This window comes from Danio rerio, chromosome 15, assembly GCF_052040795.2.
Source record: "Danio rerio strain M-AB ecotype USA chromosome 15, GRCz13ab, whole genome shotgun sequence".
In the NCBI taxonomy this organism is placed as follows: domain Eukaryota; kingdom Metazoa; phylum Chordata; class Actinopteri; order Cypriniformes; family Danionidae; genus Danio; species Danio rerio.
This window is the reverse complement of record NC_141035.1, coordinates 18250142-18267111: the sequence shown is the minus strand read 5'-3', so window position 1 is coordinate 18267111 and position 16970 is coordinate 18250142. Positions and strand designations below refer to the sequence as shown.

At 35.9% G+C, this 16970-nt stretch overlaps 1 protein-coding gene and 1 long non-coding RNA gene across 2 annotated transcripts in view; both read right to left on the bottom strand.

The window, feature by feature from the left end:
* Positions 1-16970, bottom strand: part of LOC137487733 (uncharacterized) — a 753637-nt gene that overhangs the window by 436991 nt on the left and 299676 nt on the right. The window lies entirely within an intron of this gene.
* Positions 1-16970, bottom strand: part of traf4a (tnf receptor-associated factor 4a) — a 75898-nt gene that overhangs the window by 8957 nt on the left and 49971 nt on the right. The window contains 4 exon segments of the mRNA NM_205762.1: positions 251-412; positions 5227-5388; positions 5916-6020; positions 15237-15288. Coding sequence (NP_991325.1) covers positions 251-412; positions 5227-5388; positions 5916-6020; positions 15237-15288 — 481 coding nt within the window.

Sequence of the window (16970 nt, the reverse complement as noted above, 5' to 3'; positions counted from 1 at the left end):
ACCAAACCCACAATCAAGTATGAAAGCCAGCGTTTATGCAGTCAGAGGCTCATTGCCATCCGCCCAGCGCAGCCTCAAAACCCCTTTTAATTCGCCACTGAGCGGCTACTGTTCCATCAGCACCCGACAGGAATAAAAGTCAACAAGCAAACACTATTAGCATCCGGTTTCGTGTGGTACTGATGCCAGGCCACAGCTGAGGAGTGTAGAGCTGAATGAGGTACAGTGGTTTGCTTGACTTGTCACTCACCTGGATTGTGTCGTACACAAACTCTTTGCCACAGTATTTGCAGGGCTGTGTGCGTTTGGGACACTCCGTCATGGTGTGCTGGGACAGGAGTCGCCGCATCATTCTTGCGCCACACTTGTTTTCGCAGTAAACGCTCTCCTGCGGACAGATGCCTTGGTGGTTCTGAGGGATGCCAAAGAGATGGAGATGTCAGAAGAGTCAGGTCAAGTCACAATAATCTCAATGGAGCTTTATACAATGCAAACTGTATTAAAAAACTGCTTTACAAAGAATTTAGATGAATAGTTTACAATCAGGTTTAACAATAAACTTATTAAGTGATATAATAATCTGAAAAATAGCAACATATGTTCATACATAAGGTCATGTTTGGGTTTTCAGCCAGATCACATGAGAAAACATAACTATTTTATTTATTTATTCATATTGTATTGTCAGAAAAGTGGCTAAACTACTCTGCTTTGGGGGATGAGAAAATTGTACTAAAATGTACAAATGAGTTTGTATAAATTAATAAGAATTAGCCACTGAGTTATGAATTACTGTGGGATTGAATTGGGATTTCATTCATTCCTTTTCTTGTTGACTTAGTCCCTTTATTAATCTGGGGTTGCCACAGCGGAATGAACCGCCAACTTATCCAGCACGTTTTTACGCAGCGGATGCCCTTCCAGCCGCAACCCATCTCTGGGAAAAGTTAGGATTTCACATATATAATATATACATTGTGGAAAATGAGTATTGAACACGTATTCATTTATCTCAGAACAACCAAAGAAATCCATATATGCAAAGAAAACAGATCTAATTAGTATACAGGGGAGATGTAGAAAGGCAGTGAAAGCCCAGACAGCAGCTGAAATCTCTCAGTAGTTTTTCAGCAAAGCTTTGCCCTTCGTCATTATAAATAAATATTAACTGCATTAATCCAACCTCTAGATTAGCAGGAGGATGAAGATGAAACCAGGGTGAACATTTTAGCAAAACAATGATGCAAAACACAGCCAAGGAATCTCTCAAATGCTTTCAGAAAAAGAAAATCAAGCTGTAGAATGGCCCAGCCATTTACCTGACTTGAATCCAATAGAGAATACAAATAAAGATCAGATTTGATAGATGAGACTCACAGAACCAAAAAGATTTTTACACTCTGTTGAAACTCACACCTGAACAATATTGCATTAAATGTCCTTTAACGTTTATTTTTTTCAACAATTGGGAATACAAATATGTACATATATGTTCAAATATGTTAGATATCATTTTATACATATGTTCATATATGACATACATCAAATTTCCATATGAGCATAATGCTATTCAGAATGCTAGTGTTGTTTTGATGCAGGGTGACGAGATATATCAGAGTGGAATACAAGATGAACAAATGATTAGATATTAACACAATAAATAAGAATCATTTTTACTACTTACTCCAGTTCACCAACATATAAACAACTAAGAAAAATAAGTAATAGTTATCAACATACTCCCGCAGTTAATGGATTTCATTAAAACATTTGCAAACATATTTTGTATTTCAAGTGTTTTTTAAATGAATTATGAAATGTGCAAATACGTATTTCTAGCACAAAACCCCGAACACTGTATGAAGTTACAAATTCTACCAATTATTTGTTTGACATTAGCGTCAATGGTTTGAAATGTTGTTTACAATCAGGCAAATTATGCAATATTTTTCTGTAAATACCTTTAAAACAGATACAATAAAGATATATAATTAAAAACGGGATGTCTGGAAGAAGTGGAAATTTATGAGGAAAAAAAACTTTTATAAATATGTATTAAAACTGACATGTACAGACATCAATTGATATAGTGATCAAACACGTACAAGGACTTTCTATGCATAAAAACACTTTATGAAAGGTCAAAATGTCTAAATGTAAAGGTGCTAGAATACTAGAACAAGCAGATTAAGATCTTAGTCACACTTTATATTAGGGTACAAATCGTACTATTAATATGTCCCTTTGACTTTTAGCTCTACAAACTTGTAATTAGCAGCGTATGAATTGTTAATTAAGGAGGTAGTTGTGTTTATGTATTAAGAAGGGTTAAGGATGTACAATAAAATCATACAGAATATGTTTTTATAACAAATAAACAGACAATATCTTACTATTACGCAAGTAATTAGCCACTAGTTAATAAGAGGAACTGGTACTTAGACTGAAATGATACCAACAATTTTTTAAGAGAAGCTGAAATACACGATAAAAAATGTTTGTTTTTTCCATAATAACTCCGAACACTAAAAATAAAGCTGAAAAACAAGATATCTGGTCACCGAAGTCTTTCTGCAACTACTATTTCATCGACTCGCATTGAGTAAAATCTTTTTACACTGCAAGCAGTGTATTCTCGCCATGACTAGAATGTCTGTGTAGTCATATCAAGCAGTTCCATGATGCAGAAACAGACAGCAAACATCAAAAAAAAAAATAAAAAATCCAAATAAAATGGTCTTTAATCACAAATTGTAACAATTAAGCGCAATTTCAAAGCCTACCCACAAAACAACAAAGAAAGATGCCTATAAAATGCTTAAAAGGCTATTTTGTATATCGTGAGGTTGGCGTCGCGTGTATAAAAATAGGAGTGGCACTATATTAGCAAACAACCACAGTTCTTGTGCTACTATGAGTTCAAGCTGCCGGTTTGCCAATTACAAATTCTTAGACTTCACACATTGCAGAATTACACTATGGTGAGAAGCACACAAGCCTTTTTTTCATGTAGCAGTGCTCAACACAGAGCACATACTAACTGGTAGGCATTAAAAGATAGTGTTTTAGTTAATATGCTAATTAATTAAAAACGCAAAGATAAAGTTATAATTTGTCTGTTAACTAGGAAGAATATAATCTCTGTAGCCATCGATGATGATTCTGTGTTTTGTTGATCATGATAAGCTTCACAAATACAACCGTATTTGTAGTAAAACCCAACAGTCAACTTTATCAAATGAAATGAGTGTAGTTAACTCAATATTTACTGAAAGTTAATTCGACTCATTTGAAGAGTTTTGAACTCAGTGTTGAAGGTAATGAGTAAATTAAGAACCTCATTACTTTAACTTAAATGGAGTAAGTTCACAGTACTCACATAGATTCATTTTTTTTCTCCCTCAAATGGTTTGTTGCAATCGGTTTCCTCAAATGGTTTGAGTTGCCTTAATTTATTGGGTTTTACAGAACTCAGTTGGTTTGAGTTCTCTTCATTTATCGGGTTTTACAGTGCTCAAATTGCTTTATTTACTCAAATGCAGGTTCACAGTACTCATTAGGATTAGTTTTTGAACCTAAATGGTTTGATGCAATCGGTTTCCCAAAACGGTTACTTTAACTTTTTGGGTTTTACAGTAGATGTTAAACTTGACAACAGCATCACCGCCATTAAGTTTCACTCTTTCAAAATCTATAAATTGGAAAATATGGAATAGTATGGACTCAATCACCTACAACAACTTGTGGTTCAACAAATTGAGGCTAAGAAAAGAACCTAATGCTGCAGACAAAGGAAATTAGTAAATGGCTTTTATGGGTTTTGGCCAATAGAGAAAAAAAGTCGAAATTATGAACTGAAAAAAGGCTATGCTGCTTTCAAAATCAAGTCAGCCGTTGTATCACTTCAACTTTCACACAGAACACGGAAAGCACTGTGCTATGAAACCAATTCATTTCAATGACTTGTGAGAAGGAAAAGAGAGGTTAGTTGCCACGCCAACAAAACAGTAAGAGCAGTGGATGGTATCGTTGACTAGCTAGCACACATGCGGCAGTCAAAGTTTGAACAGCTCAATAACCCACTCTGTGAAGCATGTACTTGAGGGCTGGGTGATTAATCGAAAAATACTCAAAATTGACATTCAGAACCTTTAATCAATCAAAATTTTCCAGGATTATTTTTTCAATTAATTTCCATGTCACGTGACCCCACTCTGTTAAAGGCTGTGGCTGATTTCTACTTCTGCGGCAACTATAAGCATATAAAACTTGTCAGTGAACTATAAGGGCAAAAAAGTAAATAAATAAATAAAATAATTGCTCATTAATCGAAATCGAGTTAAAATGTTCAATTAATCGAGATTTTGATTTAAGACCAAATGGCCCAGCCCTACATGTACTGCACATCCTCACCAGAAAAGCAAAGTCCGCACAAATAACCCCCCAACAGGACATTTCTATGTTGTACACTTGTTCCTGCTGCTTGCAACAGTGCAACTGTTCTGTCATGGAAGCACTGGTAAAAAAAAGACACCTCTCGAATGTGTTTTTTATTGACTTGTGTTTGCTTGTTTTTTTATTAGTGTAACTTAAGTAACTGAGTTTAATAAAAAAAAAATCTTACAAAATTGCTGTTTATTTTTTTACTTTGTAATAAATAATTAGAGTTATTATTGAGGTTCTAATAACTATGGCACACTATACGCCTGTGGCTTCTCCCATGCTGGAAGGGGATTGTCTGTTGATATAATTATAGCTAGCGTCACATCATTCATAAGGATGGGTGTTATTACTTGCGTACTTAGAAATTACAGCAGAAATTGATCTTTAAGGGACAGTTCACCAAAAAATGAAAGTGGTTCTAAACTTTGATGAAATTATTTCTTCTATTGAACACAAAACAAGATATTCTAAAAAATGTTGGAAACAAAGCAGCCAGAGATCTTCATAGTAAGAACAAAAATATACTATGGAAGTTACTGGCAGTTTTTTCCAGCATTCTTCAGAATATCTTCCTCTGTATTCAACCGAAAGAAAATCAAAAAGTAATAAATAATTACTACAAAGTGGTTTTGGGTGGTTTGACCAAGTGCAACTAGAATTTTTGATTACGGCATCAGCCCAAAATTGTTATTGCTGTGCATCCCTAGAGTTCTAGGAACTTTAAAAAAGTTCCTCTGGTCCAAAAACCCCTAAACCTACAGTACTCTATACTATGATATTCACCTCATAGGCCTCTCCTGTGAACTCACTCCCGCAGAACTCGCACTTGACCTTGCGTTTGGGACAGTCGTGTTGCAGGTGTTCGGGCAGGTCTCTGCGCGTCAGCTTGACGGAGCAGCGGTTTGGGCAGGGGATCACATTGAAGGCGCAGGTCGAGAAGTGGCTCTGGGGGTGGATACAGACACAACACATTCAAACAAATCATCTCGAGACAAACTAAATTTGCAGTAGCTACATTGCAAGACCAAAGTAGAGATTGATGATTTCCAATGTTTACGATATACGTTTAAAAATCTTCTACAATAAGAATTACTAATTCCACAACAATGATTACAAACTGGAACTGATTAGTTCAGAGTTGTGTAAAGGCACTCGGAAAAAACGGTCTGTGCAGCGATTATACATACTACAGTGCAATACAGTTACTGACATACTTTTACTCCAAAAGAACGTTATAGATGGCAGTAAAAGCATCTGTGGAGTTTATTTGTGACTAGCTTCCTCTATAAATGAATCAGCTCTTACATCATGCTAATTATAATCATTAACGCAATAAATACCAGAAAATATTATGATATCATTTTACGCCCATATCACCCATCCCTAGTCAACCCAACCCTCGAAAAGCAAACATCAGAAAAAAATTGCCCAAGCCAAGCATATGTGGTCTCAGAGATGAAAAGCGTGATTACCTGTAGCTGTTTCATCTGGCCGGTCCAGCGGCAGCCCTCTTCACTGTGAATACAGCGGATGGGCAGCGCCAGTATCTGCTGCTCCAGCTCAGGGTCAGGATAGATCTATAACACAGCGTTACACCAAGGACGCATTAATCAGAGCTGTCTCCTCTCTTAAAACACACACTCATGGATAAGGCTCTCAAGGACAGGACAGAGGTCTGGGTTTAAACGTTCACTTATTAACTATGGCACACTATACGCCTGTGGCTTCTCCCACGCTGGAAGGGGATTGTCTGTTGATATAATTATAGCTAGCGTCACATCATTCAGAAGGATGGGTGTTAGTACTTGAGTGCTTTGAAATTACTGCAAGGATTGATCTTAAAGGGATAGTTTATGAAAAAATGAAGTGGTTCCAAATGTTAATGAAACTCAAGGGTTAAGAAAACGGCTTTTAGACAGCTTTACGATGCCTCTCATATGGAGAATGAAGTTGCATGAATTGCTCAGACTTCAACAGAGTGTAAAAATCTTGATGTTTCTGGGGGTCTCATTTGTCAAATGTGATCTGTATTTTGTATTCCTTATTGGATTCAAGTCAGGTGATTGGCTGGGCCATTCTACAGCTTGAATTTCTTTACTCTGATGGTATAGTTCCAGTTAAAAACACAGGTAAGAACAAGCTGAGGAGGTGTAAATGATGGGGATTCAGTTGTTTAATTATTGAATGAACTATCTCTTTAAAACACAATTATTGTGTAATAAGATTAAGTTTTTTCAAAACGCTTCACACCAATGCAAATCATGTACAGTATATAATTGCCAATGTTATCTTAAGATTCTAACAGGCACTTGTTAATAATAAGCTTCCAAATCTGCATTGTTTAATGCAGCCTTTGTGACATCACAGAGAAATTGGATGGGAAACAAACCAATAAATAAATAAATATTAGAAGTTTTTTTTAAAAGAGGTACATTTTGTCACTTATGATAAGTAAATATCCATCATTTTAAGATTTATGTCATTATAAGTCTATATACAATAGGGGAAACAACTATAAGCCTAAATGCATCACCATTTTTCTAAGAAAACATATTTTTAAAGGTGATGTTGACTTGAAAATTTCACCGAAAATAAATCCATCTATGCAAAGCTAACAAAATTAATTAGTTTTCAAAGTGAAATGACACAGGGAAAAAGTATTGAACACATGAAGAAAAGGAGGTGTAAAAACGCAGTGAAAGCCCAGACAGCAGCTGAAATCCACGAGTAGTTCTTCAGCAACCCTCTGCCCTCAGCCCTGTCATTGTAAATTAATATCAGCCGCTTCAGTCCAACATCTACATTAGCAGGAGGATGAAGATGAAACCAGGGTGGACATTTGAGCAAGACAATGATCCAAAACACAGCCAAGGAAACTCTTAAAAGGGTTTCAGAAGATCAAGCTGAAGAATGGCACAGCCAATCACCTGGCTTGAATCAAAATAAAGATCAGATTTGATAGACGAGACTCACAGAAACGTCAAGATTTTTACACTCTGTTGAAAAACTCAAACCTAAGCAATTTATGTGACTTCATTCTCCCTATGAGAGGTGTCTTTAAGCTGCCATCACCAAAACAAAGCCTTTTATATAAAAGTATTAAATACATTTTTGTAGTTCAGTATTTTATTACACATTTTCCAGATTTTTATTTTTTATTTTTATGTTTGTATTGTTTGGATTTTTACCAAAATCTGGTTGAGTTCCATGTCAACAGCTCCTTTAGAAATATTATTCCCAGGGAAAAACATGACGTGCTCAATACTTATTTCCCTGACTGTATACAAAATGTTTACTTATGTAAACGAACCATATATACTTATGTAAAAGATACAATATATAATAGTTATTTTTGCATCAAATCTTTTCAATATTGTGTCCAATTAAACAACAATGATGCAACATTGTGAAACTGCATTTAGAGAGGTGCAAAAAAATAATGCTTTGTTAAAAACACAAATACATTATGTAAGCTGCATGACCTTAGCCAGTGCCCTGTAAAACGAGAGCGTACACGTGCATCTGTGTGTGTATGTTACATCCAGCGGCTACTGCATCTTCCCTTCATCCATAAAGTTGATGAAGGATGAGCAGTTCCCCATCCAATCAGCCCAAATCCCCAGCCTGTGGGATTTACATACACACACAGATCTGCCGGACTATGACTGAGCACATCAGACCCTGCAGACGTGGATGTTTTCTTTCCATGTCACCCAGTATGGAGCCACACACAAACACAATAAACACTTGCTTTTTTTCATAGACAGATTTTTTTTTTTAAGATAAACTCTCCCATCTGAGCCATACTGCCATACACATGATGATTTGTAGATTTGTTTAAAAATGTAAAAAGTAATATAAATAACTACAACATCATGAGTAAATGGATAATTTTTCGTACATCATTCGTACAATTTAGTATGATTTACTTGTCCCCAGTGACGGTTGGGTTTAGGAGTATAGGATTAAGTGCTACATCTTAAAATCATACAAATTTATCCAAATTCATATGAATTAGCCACTAAACTGACAAAACGTGAAATAGTTATGTTTCCTCGTGAGATGAGGTTTCACAGGTTGCAGATCAGTATCTGGTCACTTATTGGCTGTTGCTGCTCATTTAGATAAGTTAGTTTTATTTTGTTTTGTGCGCAAAAGATGAGATATGAGAACTGCTCTAAGAAGCTACGCTTCTCTTCACATTCAGATCCTGCACAAAAATCCAATTTAGACTGTTTAGGCTGTGTTTGGCCAACGTGTTTTTGGGCACCGGTGTCCTCCTTGGTGATAAGTATTGTCCCAGAATGCTTTCTATTTAAGTGCTTAAACAAGTTGCTGGTTGAGTTAAAATCAGTTAAAAGTTCTTTAAAGACTAAACATAAACTGCATTTCACAGCAATATTTTTGCTTTTACGCTTAATGAAATCAAAGTAATGTCTGTATTTCCACTTGAAGAACCAACAACTCTCGTCAGCAGCTATTACATCTTGCGTATTCTAGCAATTTAAAAGTGTGTGCTTATTAAGTGACGTTGAAGCGGAAAATGTGATTTAAAATTTTTTTTTTTTCTTCAAAAAACTATATTTGTAATGTAAGTAATGCAATTACACTGACGTTAGTAGCTGTGATCAAATTACACAAATTTAAATTGTAATTTGTTACATTACTGCGTTCTGCAAAAATGTAATACAGTAACGCGTTACTGAGGAATACGTTACACCCAACTCGGTCCATTTATTCATTTTCTTTTCCCCTTAGTGCCTTATTTATCAGGGGTCGCTACAGCGGAATGAACCGCCAACTTTCCTGGCATATGTTTTATGCAGTGGACGCCCTTCTAGCCGCAACCCAGTACTGGGAAACACCCATACACTTGTGTTTACACACACGCACTTATACACTACGGCCAATTTTGCATACCCAATTCACCTACAGTGCATGTCACCCGGAGGAAACCCACGCAAACACAGGGAGAACATGCAAACTCCGCACAGAAATGCCAACTGGCCCAGCCGGGACTGAAAACAGCGACCTTCTTGCTGTGAGGCGACAGTGCTAACCACTGAGCCACCGTGCCGCCCTTTAGGTAGTTTTTAAAACATGAAAAAAAATTCTACACAATGTACACAAAACAAATATAGCTTTTTTGAACAGTTGCATTTAGTTACTTTTGTAAAAGAAAAGCATAAGTACATAATGAAATGAGACATAATAATAATGCAGCTGTTCACTATATAACTTTGTGAGAGTAGGAGGATGGAATGAGACGAGAAATGTGAGGTGAGCCCAGCCTCAAACAGGCAGAGACAGGCAGTGATCTGCGGCCCTGCGGGGGTGATGGGTAATCTGTGGGCGACTCGCTGCTCTTTAAAAATGACTGCCTGTGCAATAACTGTGTGTGTGTGTGCGTTCAGGATTGTGAGCATCAGACGTAGTAGAGTAAAGTAGAGTTTTCCCCCCTGACTTCATGCAAATCACAGTTTCAGCGGATTAGTGCACTAAAGCTCTTTCCAACACAGAACAGGTTTAAGTTGTTGCATGTGCCCATCCTGAAGCGTGTCAAACACACTGCAGCAGAGCATGACTCAGATGTTACCACGGTTTGCTTACAAATATGGCAATAGGGCTGAAATTTGCATACTTTCTACTAAGCGGGTGATTCATTTAGGGCAAAATAAAAAATCTGTTCCATTTAAAGATCCCTTTGAAATGCGTAGCTTGGTTCAATGTGTGAGGAAATTTCAACTGAATACAGGGCATGATATTTTAAGTAGCTCCTCCTCTTTTTTTGAAAATAGCCAATGGCGTTTTGTTTATGTTACAGCTCTGCCAGTCAGAGTGGTGGAGCTAAAGCACATCTGTTACTCATGACAACAGTCTATAACAGTCTGTCTGCTGCTTCTCTGCTTTAAATGACAGCATTCACGGTTATTAAAAGATCTGATACATTTTGTAATCTGTGCTGAATCTGTATTGTTGTCTCTCTGAACCAGAGCCTGAAAAAGTGTGTTTTCAGCTTGTGACTTTTCAGTTTGTTCAAATCCTGAGCGTGTTTGCTACCGTTTATTATTTTCTTACATAAGCAAGTTCCCATGCAAATATACTGTATAAACACTCGGTTACAAGTGAAAAAAGACACTTTCTACTACTCGGTATGATTCGGCACGATTCACCTAGGTTCAGCTTTACGTGGCTCAATTTACATTTCCATTCCAGTTTAGTATCTCTTAAAAAAGGTGTGATTATCGCTGTAGTTGTGCGGCCTTTACTGATGTGACTGTGCAATTTTTTTTTCATGCTGGGTGGTCTCTTGCAGCTCTTACTAGATCTGCTCATCGGTAGGACCAGACAGAGTCTGTGGACATTTTTAGATATTGTAAATGTCTGCGGATTTATGCAGAATGACTTTGGTAGTATCATTACTAAAAACTTAATATATGAAATAAAAAATAAAAACCTTTTTATGTTGCTTAAAGTAAAGCATAGGAAATCCAATTAGATTCACTTGTTTGGTAAATAAAACAAGTCTCTTATATAATACTGTATATCTATCTAACAAAAGAACCAAACTGTATTGTAAAAAAAATTATTGATACTTGATACTATTGAAATTCATTCAAAACCAATAACTTTAAGTTTACACACATTTACACAAGTAAATAAATAGACTCGATGGGCTAAAAATGCTCACTCGCAGATTCTGTGTGGGCCTACTCATCGGCTACCACCAATAAGAAAAACATCTGGAGCTCCTCTACTGACCACAATGCATTTCAGGTGTATTTTATTGCTGTGGTAGAAAAACTGTTTACCGGTGGCTGCTGATGGCTATTTAAAAAAAGTGTCTTTGGTGTCTTTTGTCGCAAATCTAGTGATGATTCTGGACCAATATAGTAAGAGTGGACCAATCCGTTATGTTTATGGGTCACATATAGGTAATAACACGCCTCACATGGAACCTCATCCAAAGTAATTCTAAAAAAGCCCCCTAAAGCAAGGGTTCCCATTCTTTCATAGACGCCAGAATCAAGGACTTTTTAAAGCATTGTTTATTTTAAATCAAGTATCTTTATAATTTACACCCTACTATATGTAGCGTCATGACAGACCTTACTTTTCTTAACATTTTCATTCCTTCATTAATTTTTCTTCAGATTAGTCCCTTATTTATCATTGGTCACCACAGCAGAATGAACCGACAACTATTCCAGCATATGTTTTATGCAGCAGATCCCGTTCCAGTCAAAACCCAGTACTAAGAAACATTTTACTTGCATTTTAAACCTTTTTTTAAAAATGACAGAGCAATGATAATGTTTTGAATGTGTAAGTTTCATAAATTTAAACAATTTTAATCATGTTCAAAAGGCTTTAATAAAATTCATTGAATTGAATACTGGTAAAATTCGAATGCAGTTTCTAAAATATTGATACACATTTGCATTTAATTGTAGTTCTTGTACAAGTTTGAAAGATCCTGGAACACTTTTAAAAATGGGCCACTGTGTAAACACGAGCATTGGAGCCATAATGTGCCACACATGCATTTTTAAGTAGGCTATATTTTCAAGTACTTTCAAGGCCTTAAATCGAAGATGTCAGAAATTCAAGTACTTTTAAGAAACATGAAAAAACGTGCGGTGCGAACCGAACCGTGCCATGCCATGCAGTGGAAAAGCATCTTAAGTGACTGATTATCAGCTTCAGCTTGTAGGTGGAACAATTAAAACACCAAAGAGCACTTGACTGATTAAAAGATCTGAAGAAAAGCTAAAGTGCATGGTGAGGTCACAAAAAATCTTGACTCTTATAGGCGGAAAGTGAGAAACTGTAAATTTTGAATGCTTATATCTTTTGTGAATGTGAATAAACAAAAACTTTAAGACAAACATATTGGGTAACACTTTACAATAAGGTTCATTAGTTAAGGCATTTACTAACATGAACTAATCATGAACAACACATGTACAGCATTTATTAATCATAACTGAACATTTACTAATGCATTATTAACATCCAAGTCCATGCTTGTTAACATTAGTTAATGCACCATAAGTTAACATGAACTAACAATGAACTATACTGTATTTTCATTAACTAACAATAACTACCATGAACAAATACTGTAGTAGATGTGTTGTTTTGTTCATAATAGTAAATGCATTAATTAACATTAACTAATGTACCTTATTGTAAAGTGTGACCACATATTGTAACCAATAAATCAAATCAAATCAAATCAAATTTCTTATGTTAAACTAGAAAGAAAAATGTTGGAAACTCTAGCCATTGACATTCACAGTAGAAAAAAAAACTATGGATGCCAAAGGCTTTTTGGTTTTCGACATTTTTTAAAAGGCGTTTTTTTGTGTTCAATAAAAAATAAATAAACAAAGAAAAAAGAAAGATAGAAAGAAAGTAAAAGAAAGAAAGAAAGAAAGAAAGAAAGAAAAATAAAGAAAAATAAACAGGTTTGGAAAAAGTTAGAGGGAGAACAAATAATGGCAGATTTGTAGTTTGTGTTGGAATGAATGTCTTTCAAATAATTTAGATTATTAACAAATAAATTTGGGACACGTTTTTTATCATGATTATATAATATGAAAATAAAAGTTCTCATCCTACAAGTTGCTAATCAGAGTAACTTTAAAATGACTCTGTAAACTCAAGGTACAGTATATATAGTCATCATCTGTGAAGCGCTCAGAGGTTTCGTAATCCCAGTCTCTAGGGCACACATGAGAAAAAGGACTCTTTAATGAACGCCGACACTCGTGGCATTTTTCCCAGCTCAACCTGATTAATTAGCTAAAGTGCAAAATGAAAAATTAACTTACACTAATTAAAGATTTGGTGAAATTCCTGCTTTAATGTGGCTGGGTGCAGATTAGACAAGCCCAGGGTATGACTGCCTAACTCAAATCATATATAGCATAGGAAATACTTACAGTGGGGGCAACTGTATTAATATTTAATACATTCATAAAGAGATTAATCACTTTGAAACACCCTTTTATAAACTCAACACAGCTTAGCCAAATTTCACAATAATTCTCAACCAAATGTAGGTAATCTTGTACAATTTTATACTATATTAGTATTATAATTTTAGGTTAATTTTTATGAATTATGAAAATGATAATAAAGTGCATCTAGAAAGTATTCATAGTGCTTCACTTTTTACACATTTTTTATGTTACAGCCTTATTCCCAAATTGATAAAATTCATTTATTTCCTCAAAATTCTAAATTATGATTATGAAATAAAAGATTTGTCGATAGACATCAGGGACAGGATTGTCTCAAGGCACAAGGCTTGGGGAGGTTACAGAATAATTTCTGCTGCTCTGAAAGTTCCAATGAGCACAGTGGCCTCCGTCATCCATAAGTGGAAGATGTTTGGAACCACCAGGACTCTTTCTAGAGCTGGCCAGCCATCTAAGCTGAGTGATCGGGGAAGAAGGGTCTTATTCAGGAAGGTGATCAATAACCTGATGGTTACTCTATCTGAGCTCCAGCATTCTTCTGTGGAGAAAGTAGAACCTTACAGAAGGACATCTGTGAGGCAATCCAACAATCAGACCTGTATGGTAGAGTGGCCAAACTGAAGCCACTCCCCGCCTGGAATTTGTCAAAAAGTAACTAAAGGACTCTCAGACCATAAGAAACAAAATTCTCTGGTCTGATGAGACTAAAATTGAACTCTTTGGAGTGAATGCCAGGCGTTATGATTGGAGAAAAACAGGCACTGCACATCACCAGGCTAATACCATCCCTACAGTGAAGCATGGTGGTTGCTGCATCATGCTGTGGGGATGATGTTTAGCAGCAGGAACTGGAAGAATAGTCAGGATAGAGGAAAAGATGAATGTGGCAATGTACAGAGACATCCTGAATGAAAACCTGCTTCAGAGTGCTCTTGACCTCAGACACCGCCAAATATCAATGGAGTCGCATCACAACGATTCTGTGAATGTCCTTGAGTGGCCCAGCCAGAGCCCAGACCTAAATCCTATTGAACATCCCTGGAGAGATCAAAAATAGCTGTACATCGTCGTTTCCTATCCATCCTGGCATCATATTCAAAAAGACTTGAGGATGTAATTGCTGCCAAAGGTGCATCAACAAAGTATTGCTGTGAATACTTCAGTTCATGTGATTTTTCAGTGTTTATTTTCCAATAAATTTGCAACAATTTAAAAAAAAATTATTTCACATTGTCATTTTGGGGTATTGTGCATATAATTTTGAGGAAATGAATGAATTTAATGCATTTTTGAATAAGGCTGTAACATAAAAGAATGTGGAAAAAGTAAAGAGCTATGAATACTTTCTGGATGCAATTTATAACATGTAAATACAAACTTTTATCTTGGATAAAATTGTGATTATTCATTTGACAGCACTATACACTTTCTGCACCATTAAAAAACAAACAAAGTAAATAAAGGATAAAATAATATTTTTTACAGGTTTGTTTAGTGGTGCAGAAAAGCCACACAGCACTGAATCCCTGTGTCATCTCCATTCATTTCCCCGTGCCGGGTGAAATGTGTGGCCTGTGGTAGTTCATTAGTGTGATTATTCCTGTGTTTTGAGAAGCATGGACGAGGACTCAATGCCTCTGGCTCTTCACTGACTCACAGCACACTCCAGCAAAGCCACTCGAGGAAAGCGGAACACCGAATAAAGGCACAGAACGAGGCCTCTGAGACTCCACTGGAAGTCAATCACTGTGGGAGAGATTGAACAGTAATCTGTGCTACAACAGAGATTACAGCTGAGTGAATTACCTTGGCGTAATCCAATGGGAGCTGGTCCTCCGGGCACTTGAAGACCCCCTCACTGCCAACACAAAAGAGGAAACATACAACATTAGTCTCACACCGTAAACATATTCAGAAAAAAAGTTTAATCTGAAATTAAAGGGGTAGTTCATGCAAAAAGGACAATGTACAGTCACAAGTATTTAGTCACACTTGAGTGGTTATAAAGCTTTCCGGAATCCAAATCGTTTGTTTGTATGTGTGTTAAACACACAAAAAAGATATTTTGAAAATTTTTCTAAATTGCTGGCCATAGACTTGCATAGTATCTTTTGTGTGAGTGAATTTTCATTTTGGGATGAACTATCGCTCTAAAAGAGCAGTAAGTAAGTTTGATATCCAGTGGTTGAACTAGGTATTGCACTCCTAATTCAAAACACACGCAAGCGGAGGTTGCCAGATTGACAACACCAACAGCAGTGTGTCTGATTGTTTAGCCCAGGGGTCACCAATCCTGGTCCTGGAGGGCCGGTGTCCCTGCAGGATTTAGCTCCAACTTGCCTTAACACACCTGCCTGGATGTTTCAAGTATACCTAGTAAGACCTTGATTATCTTGTTCAGGTGTGTTTAATTAGGGTTGGAGCTAAAATCTGCAGGACACCGGCCCTCCAGGAACAAGTTTGGTGACCACTGGTTTAGCCCAAAGGCTGATTTAAACCGTGTTCTAAATAAAAGCAATGGCACATGAATAATTTCCATATTTGAAGGAGTTTTTGTCCAAACCAACACCAGAAAGTTATATTTTAGAAACGGCTTCTATTTCTTGCGGCTGAAAAACAGAAAACTGATTGCCTCAGGTACATCCATGTGCTTTATTCAGTGTTAAATGCTAATAATGTGAGTTTGAGTGCCATTTCACATGACATTTATAACTATAATACTGAAAGCAGCTCAGATCTTGAAAATGTACTGTTTGAAAATGAGCTTAAGAACTGTAACTCAGTGTAAATCATTAGTGATTCAGCATGTTCATTTAATAATGTTAAAGAGCTTTAAAATGTATTTATCAAATTATAAACCATACCATTTTGTTGGAGTGCAGTAAGTGCAATACTGTGTTTCTGAATGGCTTTATTTCAATTTCTGTCGTGTCTTGTATGGCCTTATCAATACTAAAACAACACTGATCACTACATGTAAATTTTGTACACAAGTTAAGTATTTATATAGCAAGTACTTTTGTTGAAATATGTATTTTGACATAATAAAACATGTATGAAAACCTTCATTTATTTTTTCTTCATGAAATCAGGGAAATCAAGTGAATCGCCCTGACATTTTTTTTCAGGCATCAAAAATGCACATTAAAAGTTACATTTAAAACCAAAAGTAGAATACATGCTCATTAAATACTCTTCAGTGTAAATATACTGTACAAGTCAGAGATGTTTTCATGACCACTTTAAAATAAAATCTACAAAAAGTAAATAAATAGAAAGCACAGTAAAGCATAATAAATAAAATGTATGCTTTAAAAATATATATTAAAAATCAATGTTTATTTTTAGAATTTAAATAGCACACATTCTAATATATATATATATATTGTTTTGATACTTGAAATATTTCATCAGATGCGAATTTAACCCTTGTGCACTGTTCAAATGTACTACCCTTTTGTTATGTTAGGGATGAAAACATCAACTAAATTAAACAGCTGTAAAAATTCATCAGATAAAAATTAGTTTTGATTATTTTGC